Below are 14,969 nucleotides of genomic sequence, written 5' to 3'. Positions count from 1 at the left end.
CGGCTGCTCTGAAACTCTCTCAGGCGTCACCCGCGTGCTGGTTCTCACGTTCTCCCTACTATCGATGCAGTCGAGCCCCACTTCGCCCGTTTCAACGCGCCACGCGACACAGATTCTCCGCGCCAGCCGACATAACGTGTAATAAAAACACGTGTAAATCTGCGCTCAAATTTCGCATTAGGGAGCACCGTAACCGTCGGCGAATTTTTTATAGCGTTTCACTGTGCCTCGATATTCGACGAGCCATGCTTTCTTGGTATTTCATTTCGTCCATGACTTTCTAGCATGACATCGGAAATTCTTTTTGTTTAATCTGTGGCTGTTTCTTGTCACCATTGTGCTGCCATACTTATCTTCTTTCCCTTCTGTTTTTTTATTCCATCACCTTCCTCAATTCATATTACTTATTAGCTCCTTCCAATTAATTCTTGTATGAGTTTCGTGAGCTCGTACTGCTGTTGTATATTTCCTGTGAGGAAGTTAGAATATTTCGTCACGCATTGCGTATTTTGTGCTTTCGCTGGTTATGCACATAACTGTTACCACAATGCTTTCTCCACCTCGCCTTTCCAGAAAAAAAAGAGTGTCGGCAGTTTATCTGCAGGCATCACCTTGTGAGCGCCATTGCTAACACACTTGCAACACACTAGACAATACTCACGTGGTACACACAACGCAGAAGCGCTGTGCCTGCCGTCGGCTGTCCCCTTTGACGGATCAGGAATCTTAAGTTGAAATGACTACTATACGGCTTCTCAGTATTTGTTTAGCCACTGACCACCATGAAGATCTGCGAGACCTAAATAAGGCGGCTGGAAAATGATTCGATGTCTAATTACGGTGATTCCTTGTATTATTCAGCTAAAAGAAAAACCATACTGGTGTTATTCCTAGACGCGGGTAAATTTTATTAAACTTCATCCATATCCCTCCCTGGCTACCCTCTTTCGATGCACTAGGCAAGTCATCACAGCTTCATGGCGCATACACTTGGCTACAATGAAGTCTTCGTGAAATGCATCTGCCGCCTTCAGTTCAGTCCTTCCATTCCAGGCCTGGTAAGACAGGAAAATAGAGAAATGACACATGTAAAATGTCAGATAGGTCGCTTAGGCCGCGATAATGTAACCAGTAAAAGAACGGTAAAAGAACTGTAGAAGAATGGTTTCTGCCAAAAATAAAAGAAAACATTCTGACGTCATTCCCAGACGCGGGTAAAATTTATTGAACTTCATCCATATCCCGCGATGGCTGCCGTCTTTTGGTGCACTGGACAAGTCATCACAGCTTCACATTGGTGCATATACTTGACTACGATGAGATCTTCGTGAAATGCATCCGCCGCCTTGAGTTCAGTCCTTTTATTCCAGGCCTGGTAAGACAGGAAAATAGAGAAATCACAAGTGTAAAATGTCAGACATGTCGTTTAAGCCACGATAACGTAAATAGTGACAGAACCCGCAGAATGGTGCTCATATGACACCATTTAACCAATGATACGAACGAAGCTCTTTCGGCTCGATACCGCAAAGTTACATTCGCCTGGGCTTAAGACAAACCACCTGTCCAACGTTGAAGTAGGCATACGAATGCAATTTTTTATCAAAAGCTTAACAATGCCGTTAGCGCAAGCCACATAGAAAAAGAAACGGAAGAAGACGTCAGGCAAAACACTGGTACATAAACCCGTATTATCTAAATGGCAAGAATAACAGTTTGCTACAAAATATTCAAAGGAGGTATAGGGAACATTCACATTACTTTATGAACCATATTACTGTCCTGTCCACAGCTACCACTGTGTTGCTACCATAGACATGAGCGAATCCCAATAGCAAGTAGCCTTTCACCGTGAAGGCGACACATAAATCTGGCAACCTCGAAGACGACCGTGCATACGCCCTATAATACGTAGGTGCATATAAATTATGACTAAGCTGTGCAAGGAAACACTTAGAGAGGGAGAAAGGCAGGAGTTTTATGGATATCTTTTTTGCTCATTACGTTTTTCCGTGAAAATGGCGATATCATGACTATATTTATGCACTTGCCAATAAACCCCAATAAACTTCTTTGAAAGTCAGCGACCCATGTTTTCCTTTCTTCTCCGTGTGCGTGTTTCATGTTGCTGTTTCGCCACAATGAATATAAACGACTAGTTCAACCTGTATAGCTGCGCATATGTAATTGGAAACGTTGGTTGCGCTTTTTAGACAATCACAAGGAAGGGAGACAGTACAGGCGCAAACTAACAACTGAGGTTTATTCAAGAAAAACACTTAAATTTCAGACCAAGCCAGCGCAGGCGCTTCAGGGTATCAGCAGCATAAAAAGAAGAAAAACCCAAAATCAGAAAAAACCAATAGCGTGGCTCACCTAAGCATACTATCTAGAAAACGTGTCTCCCTATTGTAAAGTATGACCGATGTGTCGCTGATGCATGCTTGTCGCTTCTTTTTTATATAATATGACTCAAGAAGTTCTCGTGCTTTTTCATTATTGCACTTGCGCAGGATCTTAACCTGGTTGAGCAGAGGCCTGCATTTATGGTCTAAGCAATGCATGGGTGAATGACGTTGCTCCCGGTTTATAATCACCAAAAGGGCCATTGCTAAACAGATTATTGAGCAATCTTTGAAGAAGTCGTGTACGCATGCCATGCAGGCCTCGACATGCAAATTTCCAGGCTGAAAGAGGCTCGCTTCCCTGATGTGGTTGTGCTGGCAGTGGTTGAAACGCTCGAAAAGAGGCTAAAAGCGGCCCAGAAAGCAAACTCTGATGTTGCCAACAAAACTTCAAAGCCAGTTGTAATTCCATATGTTCACAGAACTGCACATAATCTAAAGAAGATAGCAACCAAGCATGGTGTCCCACTCGTTTTCTCGGCTCCCTGCAGGCGGAGTCACCTTTGCGCCCGCATTGGGAGACTTCACGCCAGAAAGAAGCAAGGTGGCTGCGGCTTGAAACACAAGAACCCCTATGCAGATTGCCAAGTTGGCGTTGTTTATCAGATTCCCCTGACATGCGGCAAAATCTACATAGGCCAGACGGGCCGTTGTTTGAACGTGCGAATCCAAGAACACGAAAGTTCAATTATAAACCGGGAGCAACGTCATTTACCCATGCATTGCTTAGCCCATAAATGCAGGCCTCTGCTCAACCAGGTTAAGATCCTGCGCAAGTGCAATCATGAAAAAGCACGAGAACTTCTTGAGTCATATTATATAAAAAAGAAGGGACAGGCATGCATCAGCGACACATCGGTCATACTTTACAATAGGGAGGCACGTTTTCTAGATAGTATGTTTAGGTGAGCCACGCTACTGGTTTTTTCTAATTTTGGGTTTTTTCTTCTTTTTATGCTGCTGAGACCCTGAAGCGCCTGCGCTGGCTTGGTCTGATATTTGTTTTTCTTGAATAAACCTCAGTTGTTAGTTTACGCCTGTCCTGTCTCGCTTCCTTGTGATTGTCTAAAAAGCGCAACCAACGTTTCCAATTACAATGAACCAACTTGCCCAAGAACGCATTCTGCTAAGCATATGTAATAGGTAGCAAAGAAATGCCTGTTTGACCGGAAGGGCGAATCACGCAAACTGATAGCAAGGGTTAGCGTGGCGATTGAGCTCCTCTGACAATCTTCTAAACAATATGCGGGACTGATATTTCGGAGCCATGCAGAACGCGAGGGAACTGCTGCTGCGCCGCAAAGGAAACAACGCCCTGGCAGCTGCCAGGCATCTCACAATGCTGGCTCCTGCGACGGTGCCAGAGGCATTACAAGCGCTAAGAGGTGTACAGCTTACTCCTAAAGTTTACGCTGCGTTTTCATGCTGCTCAGTAGGAACACTATAGCGTGCCTTGCAGACAATTATGACGACAGCAGCGGAAAGCAAAGCTGCACTGGATCATCTGCCAAGCCAATTGAGTTGAGCGCAAGGATGCGTCTACTGCTGGCATCCCCGTTTTTGCTGACTGGTAATGGGTTTTGCCGAATGGTAATGAGTACACCGCTAAAAAATACGCGCGTAGCAAAGCAGTCTCCAGAAGTTCTATTTCAAGACTAATATTGGTTTCGTACATGTATGACTAAATCAATAAGGTAACGATGCTCATCCTTGCGGATAAATTAGTGATGGCCTCTAGCACGTTGAGGGTTGCTTTCTTTGTTTCTGCATTAGATATTTCATGAAGTGTTATCATACGGCTCATTTCAAGCTATTGTGATGATCTTTATTTATTGACTTAGTATAATTTTTGCTGGAGTTCTATTCATAATTGCTCATTCTGTGTGCATAGTTTTGTATATTATGCGCAGTGTGTACTAGTATGTCTAACTTCATTGTTTTGTGATATACATTCGGTGGTTCACCATCTTACCTGAAGAATGTGGCCAACAAGCACGCTGTGCTTAGGTTGCAGAGGAAATGAAAAATCGGACATTAAATGAAGATGAATAAATTTTAATTTGATTTGATGATCGTTTGGCGCACGGTAATATTGTTGAGAATCGGCACTTGTGGTGTCGGCTGTTGTACCTTCGTGCGTTTGTCGCGGCGTATCCTATACACTAAATATGTGACAACTCTCTCTAGCCTTCATATAGGTTATTGCGCCCCCCTCCCACGTGGTTACAGCGGATCACATCACCTGCAACTCTCAGCTCGAGAGCTGCCCATGCGTACATCGATATCAGCGCATCACGGCGACATCGAGGGCTCTGCAGTGCCTGATCGTGATCGTAACCGAAACGTACCGCAAGCGACCCCCACCTATACGTATATCCTGTCTTGGGCGTACCTTGTCCTTCGGCCGGAGCCGAGGTATGAGGCGCTGGTGAATTGTCGCTGCATGCTTCGCTGATCTCGCTTAGCTGACTGAAGCTAAGCTGCCGAATTTTTTGCACAGTCAGGGCAACGTCGTAGTCTCGCTCCAGCAGTTGCTTCACCTCGATGGTCATCAAGGAGTCGATGCCCAGCTCGCCGAGGCTGACGGTCGGGCTCACGTTTGATGGGTATTTGATTCCTGTACGAGAGATAGCAAGGAAAGTTTAGAAGTGTCCATAGAGTGATGATACGGTGCTTTAGTACATAAATCAGCTTACTGTTTTTCACGTTCCCTCATTCATAGGAAGCGCTGCCTATTCCCGTATCGGTCGCTTAAACTTTACTCGGCATGTGATACCACAACTTGCGAATATTGCGGGCAATGCTTATCTGCAAGCATTCTAAAGCTGAGCGTACACGCAAATTGTTTTTCGTGCTGAAAATTTCGATCCTCCGAAGGCTCCAGAAAAATTCGGCCGCGCGATAAATTTTAAGGAAATGTTTTATCGTCTAAACGCGCCTTACGAATCAGTGAAATGCTTTGGTAAAATATAACACGAAAATGCTAACAGCGGCATCTCTGTGCTTGTCGATAAAGTGACGTGTCATGTTTGTTGACGCAAAATCTGTTAAGTTTATTAAACACACACATTGAGGTAACCACACCTTCGTTCATTGTGCTTTTTCTTCATCCTGGATAACAGCGGAATCTCATGGCATTAGAAATAATTTTATTCACTGGAATTTTTATCATGGGAGGTGATACGCCGTCTCATTAAAAGTAGCATCACGTTTTTTAAACTCTTATCAACAAATATATAATAAAGCGTCTACATATGGTGCCGCTTGCATAAGACTTCACGTTAGAGATTTTTCGTTTAACTGAATATTGTTGGTTCACTTTTAAAAAGAAAGGCTATAAGTCGATGTGTACAGGTTTCTCATGGAGTCCCATGTAGTGAATAGATATCCTAAGAACTGCCACGAAAGGTAAAATAAGGTTGAAACTACGCTAACTACACTTGCCACGTACTTAAGCTCAACTTACCAATTATGTGAGACACGCTCTGAAGAATATCTTGCTTTTCGCCGCTGTCCGCTGTTGTGGACAAGCTTGCTTTGACAAAGCACGAGACGACTGGGTGGCGTTGGCCCAGGAAGTAGTTCAACACCTCCAAACAAGAATTTATGGACTGTGGCGGAAGTCCAGTAACTGTCACGTCAGCGCCGAAGACTTCGTGGACTACACCAACGTCTCCGATAGGGCCCCACTGGATGGCCAACCCTAAATATACAAGAAAAAATAAATATTATTTTTTATTTTTGTTAGGATTGCAATTTTGATAAGAATGTTTCACGGTGCTGTAGCTGCATACCGGCGATACGTTACTAGCTGTTTAGAATGTTTCCACGTCAGGGCTCTGCTAATCAAGCCACAAACAATCTTTTCAGGTAAAGTCATGTGTACGGTTATTAAAGCATCGCTGTTATAATGTATACGAAAAGGGCGTTTTGCGATCTCTACTAATGCTTAGACGGATTAGGAAGGACAGTTCAAGGCAGCTTACTTTAGCATTATTTACAATCCGCCACAGTTTCTGATAGACAACCAGCGGTAGCCAATTACATTTTCTCGCCCAAATACAATACGTATATATAGGAGTATATTCAAAGTTCAGGGCATTCGAAACAGGCTACATAACGCGACACAACTTATCAAATCTTCCAATCTGCATGGGACTTGAGATGAAACTTTTTTTCTTTTATGCTTTACACAACAACGTTTCACACACATCATTTCATCAGGTTCTTTTTTGCGCTAAACTTCTTTTTATGCGCTAAACTTAAGGATACAGTCGTAACTATAGGTCACTCCCGCTCTGGCTCATAGGTTACGTGGCAAAGTGAACATTAGCCGCAAGAAAAGCGCGGTCATTTCGCTAATCAACCAGATAGTACTAACAAACGTTTTGGTTAGTAATATTGGCGTACCTGTCAATAACTAAACTGAAGCCTAAAAGTATTGAAATCCCGCCTGCTTAGCATAAATCCTACTACTAGCCATACTTTCGACGTAGGCCTCCTTAAAATGTGCTATGAAATGTGCTATGAAAACGTGAAATGCTACCCGTAACTCCAAAACCTTGCCTATAACAGTTAGGAAAGATTATAATCGAAACTCGGACGCACATTTTAGCAGATTTAGCGGACATCTATATGCGAGATGTTGAGGAACTGTCAACTGGCGATTACAAAGATTTTTCACAAGAAACATGCGAAGACGGCACACAATTATTCGTTCAACGCCTTTCGAAAAATACGATAGTACCATTACAGGCTTAAAGTAGGGCCATTCGCTTTTTTAACACATTTCCATAGATTTAACCTCCACTTTTGGTCACTGCAACTAAACGGGAGGATCACTCGTTTCAAGGGCAGCGTTATATTTCTGCGTGCGATAAGACAACATTTCAGCAAGGACACGCTATGTTACGGCATCGTGTCTGCCATGTGCGTCAAGACAATTGGGACTTCTTCAATAATTCAAGGAAGAAAAATCTTCTGCGTCCTTGGTTGGCTACGGAATGAAGGAGGTTGCTAGACTAGCTACATAAATAAGCATGCCTATGTTATCGCAGCTGGCGTCACGGACACGCGCTACGGAGAATAATTTACTGGAGGAACTTGCGAGATATTTCACAAATCAAAACTGCCACGAAGTTGTACAGTTCGTCAAATGTTAGGGATAATCTGATTTATTATGGAATTATGGTGCTTCCATTCACCCCTCCGATTCTTTGCGAGATGCTTAACTAAAGAGGCTAAAAAATATGAAGATTCAACTCATATTCGGGATCTCTAGGAAGCCAAGAGTTCGTGGTTCAGGCAATTAAACGCTATAATATTGCCCGTTGCACACCTAACCCTTTGGCCGAAATAAAACTCGCCCAACCCTTCAACGCAATGTGACAGCTGTTGTATTGGCTCGTATTTATTCATTCCATCATCATCATCTTCATCATCATCATCATCATCATCAGCCTGTTTGATGTCCCCTGGAGGACGAAGGCCTCTCCCAGCGATCTCCGATTACCCCTGTTTTGCGCCAAACGATTCCAACTAGCGCTCACGAATTCGTAGTTTCATCGCTGCACTTAGTCTTTTCTCGTCCTCGATTGCGTTTCCCTTCTCTTGGTTTCCATTCTGTAACCTTAATGATCCAACGGTTATTTAACCGGCGCATTATATGACCTGCCCAGCTCTATTTTTTCCTCTTGATGTCAATTAGAATATTGTCTATACCCGTTTGCTCTCTGATCCAAACCTCTGCCTTCCTGTCTCTTAACGTTATGCGTAGCAATCTTCGTTGCATCGCTCTTTGCGCGGTCCTGAACTTGTTCTTAAGCTTATTTGTCAGTCTCCAAGTCTTTGCCCCATATGTAAGCACTGGTAAAATGCACTGATGGTACACCTTCCTTTTCAATGATAATGATAACCTCCCAGTCAGGAGCTGGTAGTGTCTGCCATATGGGATCCAACCCATTTTTATTCTTCTGTGAATTTCCTTCTTATGATCATGGTTCCCTGTAATTATTGACCTTCGTAAGCGTAATCCTTCGCAGACTCTAGAGGCCGACTGGCGATCCTGGAATATTGTTCCTTTGCCCGGCAATTTATCATCATCTTTGTCTTTTGCATATTAATCTTCAAACCCACTCTTACACTGTCTCTGTTAAGGTCCTCAGTATTTCTTCTAACTAATCTGCATTGGTGCTGAATAGAACAATGACATCGGTAAACCGAAGGTTGCTGAAATATTCGCCATCTATCGTTACTCCTAAGCCTTCCCAGTTTAACAGCTTCAATACAGCACGCAGTGAATAACATTGGAGAGATTGTGTCTCCCTGTCTTACCCCTTTCATTAAAGGTATCTTCCTGCTTTTGTTGTGTAGAGTTACGGTAGCTGTCAAACCTCTGTAGACGTTTTCCCAGGTACCTACGTAAGCATTCTGTACTCCTTGATTACGTCATTCCTCTATGATTGCTGGTATCTCTACTGAATCAAATGCATTTTCGTAATCTATAAAAACCATATAGAGAGGCTTATTGTACTCTGCGGATTTCACGATAACCAGATTGATGAGACGGATGTCATCAATTGTTGAGTATCCCTTCCTGAAGCCAGTCTGTTCTCTTGGGTGACTAAAGTCCAGTGTTGCCCTCATTCTATTGGATATTATTTTGGTAAATATTGACACGTGTACTTATCTTTATCTAGCGACCACGTTTCGCCCCTTACAACTGTTATCGCACAGCGCAAGACGCGCCTGCATGTAAAAGAAGTTTCTGGAATGTTATCGATGGTTCCGTCCAGTGTCTCTCACCGCAACTTGTGTAATCTTATTGCATGTATGCGCGACGCAAATAGTGTAGAACTTTGTGGAAGGCACGCGGGTCCCAGCGGTTAATATGGAACATTCGATGACTGATCTATAAAAGCCGACGCGCTTGACCCGCTGATCAGATTTTCGACGATCGCCTACCGTGTTCGCCGCTATCGTTGTGCTATAAGTGTAGCCTGTTTTTGTGGGCACAGGTCCGCCCAATAAAAGTTAGTTTTGTCTTTCACAGTATTGCTACTGTGTTCTTCAAAGTCAGCACCACGTGACAATATTTTATATGTTAATGGGAGTAAGCTAATGGGCCTAGAATTTTTCAATTCATGAACGTCTCCCTTTTCGTGGATTAGTATAACGTTTGTGTTCATCAGTTTTCTGGGACCCTTACAGTCGATAGACACTTCTTACAAAGAGCCGCCAGTCTTTCAAGCATTATGTCTCCTCCATCTTTGATTATATAGACTGTTATTTTATCTTCTCTTGCCCCTCTTCCTCGTTCATTGTCTTGCAATGCCCTTCTCACTTCATCGCTAGTTACAGGAAGAGTTCCTGTATCCTGTTCATTACTGTTTCTAATTGAGGTATCCTGACTCCTCTGGATACTGTACAGGTCAGTATAGAATTATTCCGCTGCTTTTACTATACCTTTGCGATTGCTGATGATACTACCCTGCTTATCCTTCAGTACATACATATTGGTTTGTCCTATACCAAGTTTCTTTCTCACCGATTTTAGGCTGCATCTATTTTTTACGACTTCTTCAGTCTTTCTCACGTTATAGTTTCCAATATTCCTTACTTTCGCCTTGTTGATCAGTTTTGACAGTTCCGCGAATTCTATCCTATCGCTGGAGTTGGACACTTTCATTTTTTGTCGTTCCTTTATCAGGTCCTTTATTACGTGGGAGAACTTGCCTTCTGGTTGCCTTGGTGCCTTGCCTCCCACTTCAATTGCTGCCTCAGAAGTCAACCTAGTTACGGATTCATTCATTAGCTTTATTTAACCATCATCTCGCTGTTCTAAGGTTGCATATTTGTTTGCAAGTACCAGCCTGAATTTTTCTTCTTTTACCCTTACTGCCTCTAGGTTGACCTGTTTCTTTTTTACCAATTTAGCACTTTCGCTCTTCAAATTGAGTTGAATCCTAGCCCTCACTAACCTTTGATCCCTGCACTTTCAACTACTTATCACTTCTACATGTTGCACTATGCTGGGATCGGCAGAAAGCATGAAATCAATTTCATTTCTTGTTTCACCATTTGGGCTTTTCCAGGCCAACTTTCTGTTGCTACGTTTCCTGATAAAGGGTTTAAATGATCTCAGCATAGTCCTTTCTATGAATTCTGCCAGCATCTCTCCTCTAGCGTTCCTAGAATCGATGCCGTAGTAGCTAATTGCTTGTTCACCAGTCTGCTTTTCCCCCACTTTCACCCATTATTAGAGTATATTGTGTTTGCACTTTTCCCATCGCTAATTCAACACCTTCATCAGACTGATCTGCATCCTCATCATCGTGACTGGATGTTGGAGCGTATGCTTGTACTTCCTTTAATCTGTACATCTTATTAGCTTTGATTACGACTACAGCTACCCTCTCATTAATGCTGTAGAATTCGTCAATGTTGCACGCTATGTCCTTATGGATTATGAATCCTTCCAGTATTCTTTCTTATCGAGGAGACCTCTAAAGCAGAGGACATGTGCGTTATTCAGCAATGTATAAACCTCACCAGTTCTAATCTCACTAAGACCGGTGATATCCCAAACAACGTCTGATAATTCCTGAAAGAGTCCCGCTAAGCTAGCCTCACTCTAGAAGGTTCGGGTGTTAAACGTTGCAAGGATCAGTTTTCATTGAGTGACCCAATGGAAACATCTGTTCTTACTTATTTGAAATGTACGGTCCGCTCCTTGGGCAGCACCCTTTTGCGGGTATGTGCCATACTATGGCAGTCAGTATCATAATCAACACGCAGCGATCATGTAATAGAGCTAGCTGGCGTTGGCAGGATTCAAACATGCTTGGAATTGTGACTACACGGTTGGAGCATAGCGCCATCTGTTATGGGGGTCTACGTTTGATCGTATTATCGGCCAGGTAATTAATTTTTTTCCAAGTTTCAGCGATTCACCAAGAGAGCGAGCAACACTCGGCGAGTTACTGAGTGAGTAAACACTTTATTCAACGTAAATAGGATAAGGAACGATGCTTGGGGCCCTATTCCAGGGCCCCACTGGCACAAGCGCCTCGCTGGTCTTGGTCCAGAAGAGCCAATTGGCTCCTCCGACCCTCGTCCACAAGCCATGCCTCCCACTGCCTATTTCTCATTAGTGGATGTTGGTATAATATGGGGCTGGCTATGTGCGGAGGCTTCCTGCGGCACTCCAATGTGATGTGTTTTAGTGTGGGTATGTCTGTGCACCACGGGCACTGGTCTGTGAACATCGTGGGGTGTATTCTGTGTAGGTAGTGCAGGTTGGAGTATGTATTCGTCGGAATACAACGCCAGTCCCTCTCCTGTTAGCTCTTTAAATCGGAGTCAGGATGTCTATAACATCTCTGCTCCTGCCTTTGCTTTCGGAGGATGTCACGAGAATTCGGTGTAATGTCGTCGCTAGGCAATGACGTTGCTCGGACGTTTAATTCTCGAGCAATACGGTCTGCCCTCGCGTTTCCTGTAAGTCGCTAGTATGCCGGACACGAGCCTGCACCCAAGGTAAAAGTATGTCTGACCGAGTTACCAAAGACAGCTTCTCTTTAGTACGCTATTCTAGCGAAAATATTATCGCGATTCAGTCAGTTTCATATAAGTTGTAACGGGAAAATACGGGAGCGTCTTTTGTTATTGTGATTAGTACAAGCATTTTGTGTCCCTTCTTGACGATTGGTAAAAAGTACGCGAAGATTAGGAATGTTCTTAACTGGCGCAACACTATAAGAGGCGGTAACAGCACATGTATCATTCTTGATAAATAGAAACAACGATAGTTGAGTGACTCGGTAGAATTAATGAAATCTGCACAGCGCAAGAGAACATTACACGGATAAGTAGGTAAGAAAAGAGCGAGGTACATCGTATACGCGCTAAAGCTGGAGTACAATTGTTCACACGATCATAGTTCACAGTACAAATTTTTTATTTTAATAAATCAAGCTCATGTCAGGATACATTCTTTCGCTCAGTTATCATGAAACTTTTTTTAAGTAGCATGTTCTTCAACCGGCAAGGGTACAGACAGGTGCTCACCGAGACCACCAGCCATATAACACGCGAACTGTGCATTGCGGTTGTTGGCAAAAATTAGATCTCATACTGATGACATAGCAGATGTCAGAAAGCTCCAGCAGTTACAAACATTTGGAAAGCACAGTTAATTTTTGTAGCTGTTCTCTGGTGCTTCCACCCATATCGAAATAAATGTCGCTAGCTATGTACGGTACATAATATCCGACGTCCCAATTGTTCGCAGAAGATTGGCGAGTTTTCTTGTGGGGTTTGATAGGTGACAAGCAATAACAACCAGAGGGAGCAAGCTGTTAGAATTTCAATATTGCTCTTGATCACATTGTAACTACACACGACCCCCCCCCCCCCATCATGTGCATAACTTTCGCGCAAACTTTCCCAGAAGACCATCATGTGTCACTGATACCAAAAGCTGAACGCATGTTTGTGGATTGTTTCCAGCAATTTACAGCCGTCTCTACAAGAATAACTGCTTGAGGAATGTTGTGTGAATAGGTGGTGAGTGAGTGAGTGAAATAGCTTTATTATGTGAATAGGGGGTCGTTGGCTATTTTAATGGGCTAGAATACTGTACGCATGAGAAAAAAAATTTAGGACGTATTCACCAGGTAATGTCAGCGACAAAGTTCGACGACGTTAGAGTCACTGGTTATTATGACGGTAATAGCTCCATGTTTTGTTCAGGCATGGGAGGTATAAGATCCTCCACATCAACTGTTGCACACCTTTCGATGCGCTTGACGAAGTAACATGAATGAATGAATAACTGAATGAATACAACATTTCTTGCCATAAAGCTGACTTATGGCTACGTCATAATACGGCAGTGACATGGTGGTCGCGACTAAGGCACTTTCTGTTTTTCCATAAGTACCAAGTGGACCGATGGACGGATGGATGGATACAAAACATTAATGAAAGTCCTGAGGTACATGACTCCGCGCACTGCGGGCCGCTCCCACGGTGGGGCAGTCAGGCCAAACCCAACCGCCGCATTGTGGGCTTTCTGGACAGCCCATAGTTGCGCCCCGGCATCGGGGCTCTTGATGGCGGAGAGTCACTTGTCCCCATTGATTTGTTCCGTGCCTCGCAACGAGGGGCAACGCCTAAACGTATGGTCTAGGCTAGCGAAGTCATTGTGGTGCCTGAAAGAACTAATGGCATAATTGTCGGGATAGAGCTTGTGGAACACAGCCGGACTGGGATACGAGCCTGCTTTCAATATTATGATGGTCAATGCCAGCGCTCTATTGAACTTCTTTTGAGGAAGGGGAAAGGCTCTCCGGTCGAGATAAAAGTGCTGCGTAATTTCATTGTATGTGGTCGGTCAATCTCTGTTCGCCACCACAGCGGGCCGGCTGGGGAGTTCTCCATGGTCGCGGAAAGCTACAACTCGTGCCTTCGAGTGAGCCAGCTCGTTGAGGTTTGTGGGGCCTCCCCCATGATCGATCCCATATGAGTGGGGAGCCACGTGTGAGTGCGGGCGGCGATTCTTTTAGCTGTCGAGGATGCGACAGGCTTCCTTACACACGCCGCCAACGCTGAAGGCACGGTTGGCTGCCCTGGAGTCAGTGAAGATATTGGCATGATTATATGGCGCTTAGTGTTACACTGACGATTTTAAGTTAAGTACAGGACTTGGACGCAGTATAACACTAAGCGCAATATAATCATGAACGTTCACTAACTAGCCGCCTTCATTGCTTTACTAAAGAATATTGGCATGTTTGTCGTCCAGGAGGGCCAAGGCAATGGCCACTTGCTCGGCCGCACCCGACAACGTGCTTCCTACCTAAGTGGTGTTAACGGTCGAACCCCTGTGGTTGATCGACACTACTGTGAAGTAGTTGCTGCAGCCATACTAGCCCGGCGTCAACGGAGCAGCTGCCGCCCGGGAGGTCTGTCGTGCAGCGTAGGAGCGTCACCGCCCTGGCCTTCTTTCTTTCTACGTTGCCCTTGGGATGGATATTGCGTGTGGAAGGAGATATGATGATGTTGTCTTTAGGCTCTTTCGGAAGGCCCTGGTAGGTAGGGTAGGTAGGTGACGCCCATCTCTGTTAGGAGTCGTCTGCCCACCCTGGTGCCGGAGAGTCTGAGAATCTGTGCCCTTTCTTGCGTTTCTGCAATTTCTTCCAGGGTATTATGAATACCCGCCTGCAGGAATCGGTCGGTTCGTGTGTAGTTTGGTAGTCCAAGCGCGCTCTTCATCCCCCTCCTTATCACAGCATTTAGCTTGTCTCACTCGGCCCTCTTCCAGACGTGCATGGCCGGTACGTACGTGAAATGGCATAACAAGAAAGCGTGGACTAGCCTTACCTGATTCTCTTCGCTCAGGCCTCTCATTCTGTTAGCTACCTGCTTGATTAGACCGATGACGCTATCCGTCTCCTTTGCTAGTTTGTGAATGGCGATGCTATTTTTGCCCGACCCTTGGAGTCATTCCCAAGATTCCAATGGACGCCAATAAGACGTCATATAAATAGCAGAGTATAACCA

At 44.3% G+C, this 14,969-nt stretch overlaps 1 protein-coding gene across 2 annotated transcripts in view; it reads right to left on the bottom strand.

Moving 5' to 3' along the window:
• Window positions 1-903: 903 nt before the first annotated feature.
• Window positions 904-14,969, bottom strand: part of LOC142590498 (fatty acid synthase-like) — a 177,394-nt gene continuing 163,328 nt past the window's right edge. The window contains exons 24-26 of one of the 2 annotated variants that reach the window (XM_075702660.1): window positions 5,872-6,108; window positions 4,798-5,022; window positions 904-1,055 (exon numbers count right to left, since the gene is read on the bottom strand). In XM_075702660.1, the coding sequence (XP_075558775.1) occupies window positions 1,036-1,055; window positions 4,798-5,022; window positions 5,872-6,108 (482 nt within the window). In that variant the 3' untranslated portion in view covers window positions 904-1,035. Of the gene's footprint in view, window positions 1,056-1,205; window positions 1,373-4,797; window positions 5,023-5,871; window positions 6,109-14,969 lie in introns of those variants that run through there. The other variant, XM_075702661.1, reaches the window with a different exon arrangement.

This window comes from Dermacentor variabilis, chromosome 8 (genome assembly GCF_050947875.1).
Source record: "Dermacentor variabilis isolate Ectoservices chromosome 8, ASM5094787v1, whole genome shotgun sequence".
Taxonomy (NCBI): domain Eukaryota; kingdom Metazoa; phylum Arthropoda; class Arachnida; order Ixodida; family Ixodidae; genus Dermacentor; species Dermacentor variabilis.
This window is presented reverse-complemented; position numbering and strand designations above follow the sequence as displayed.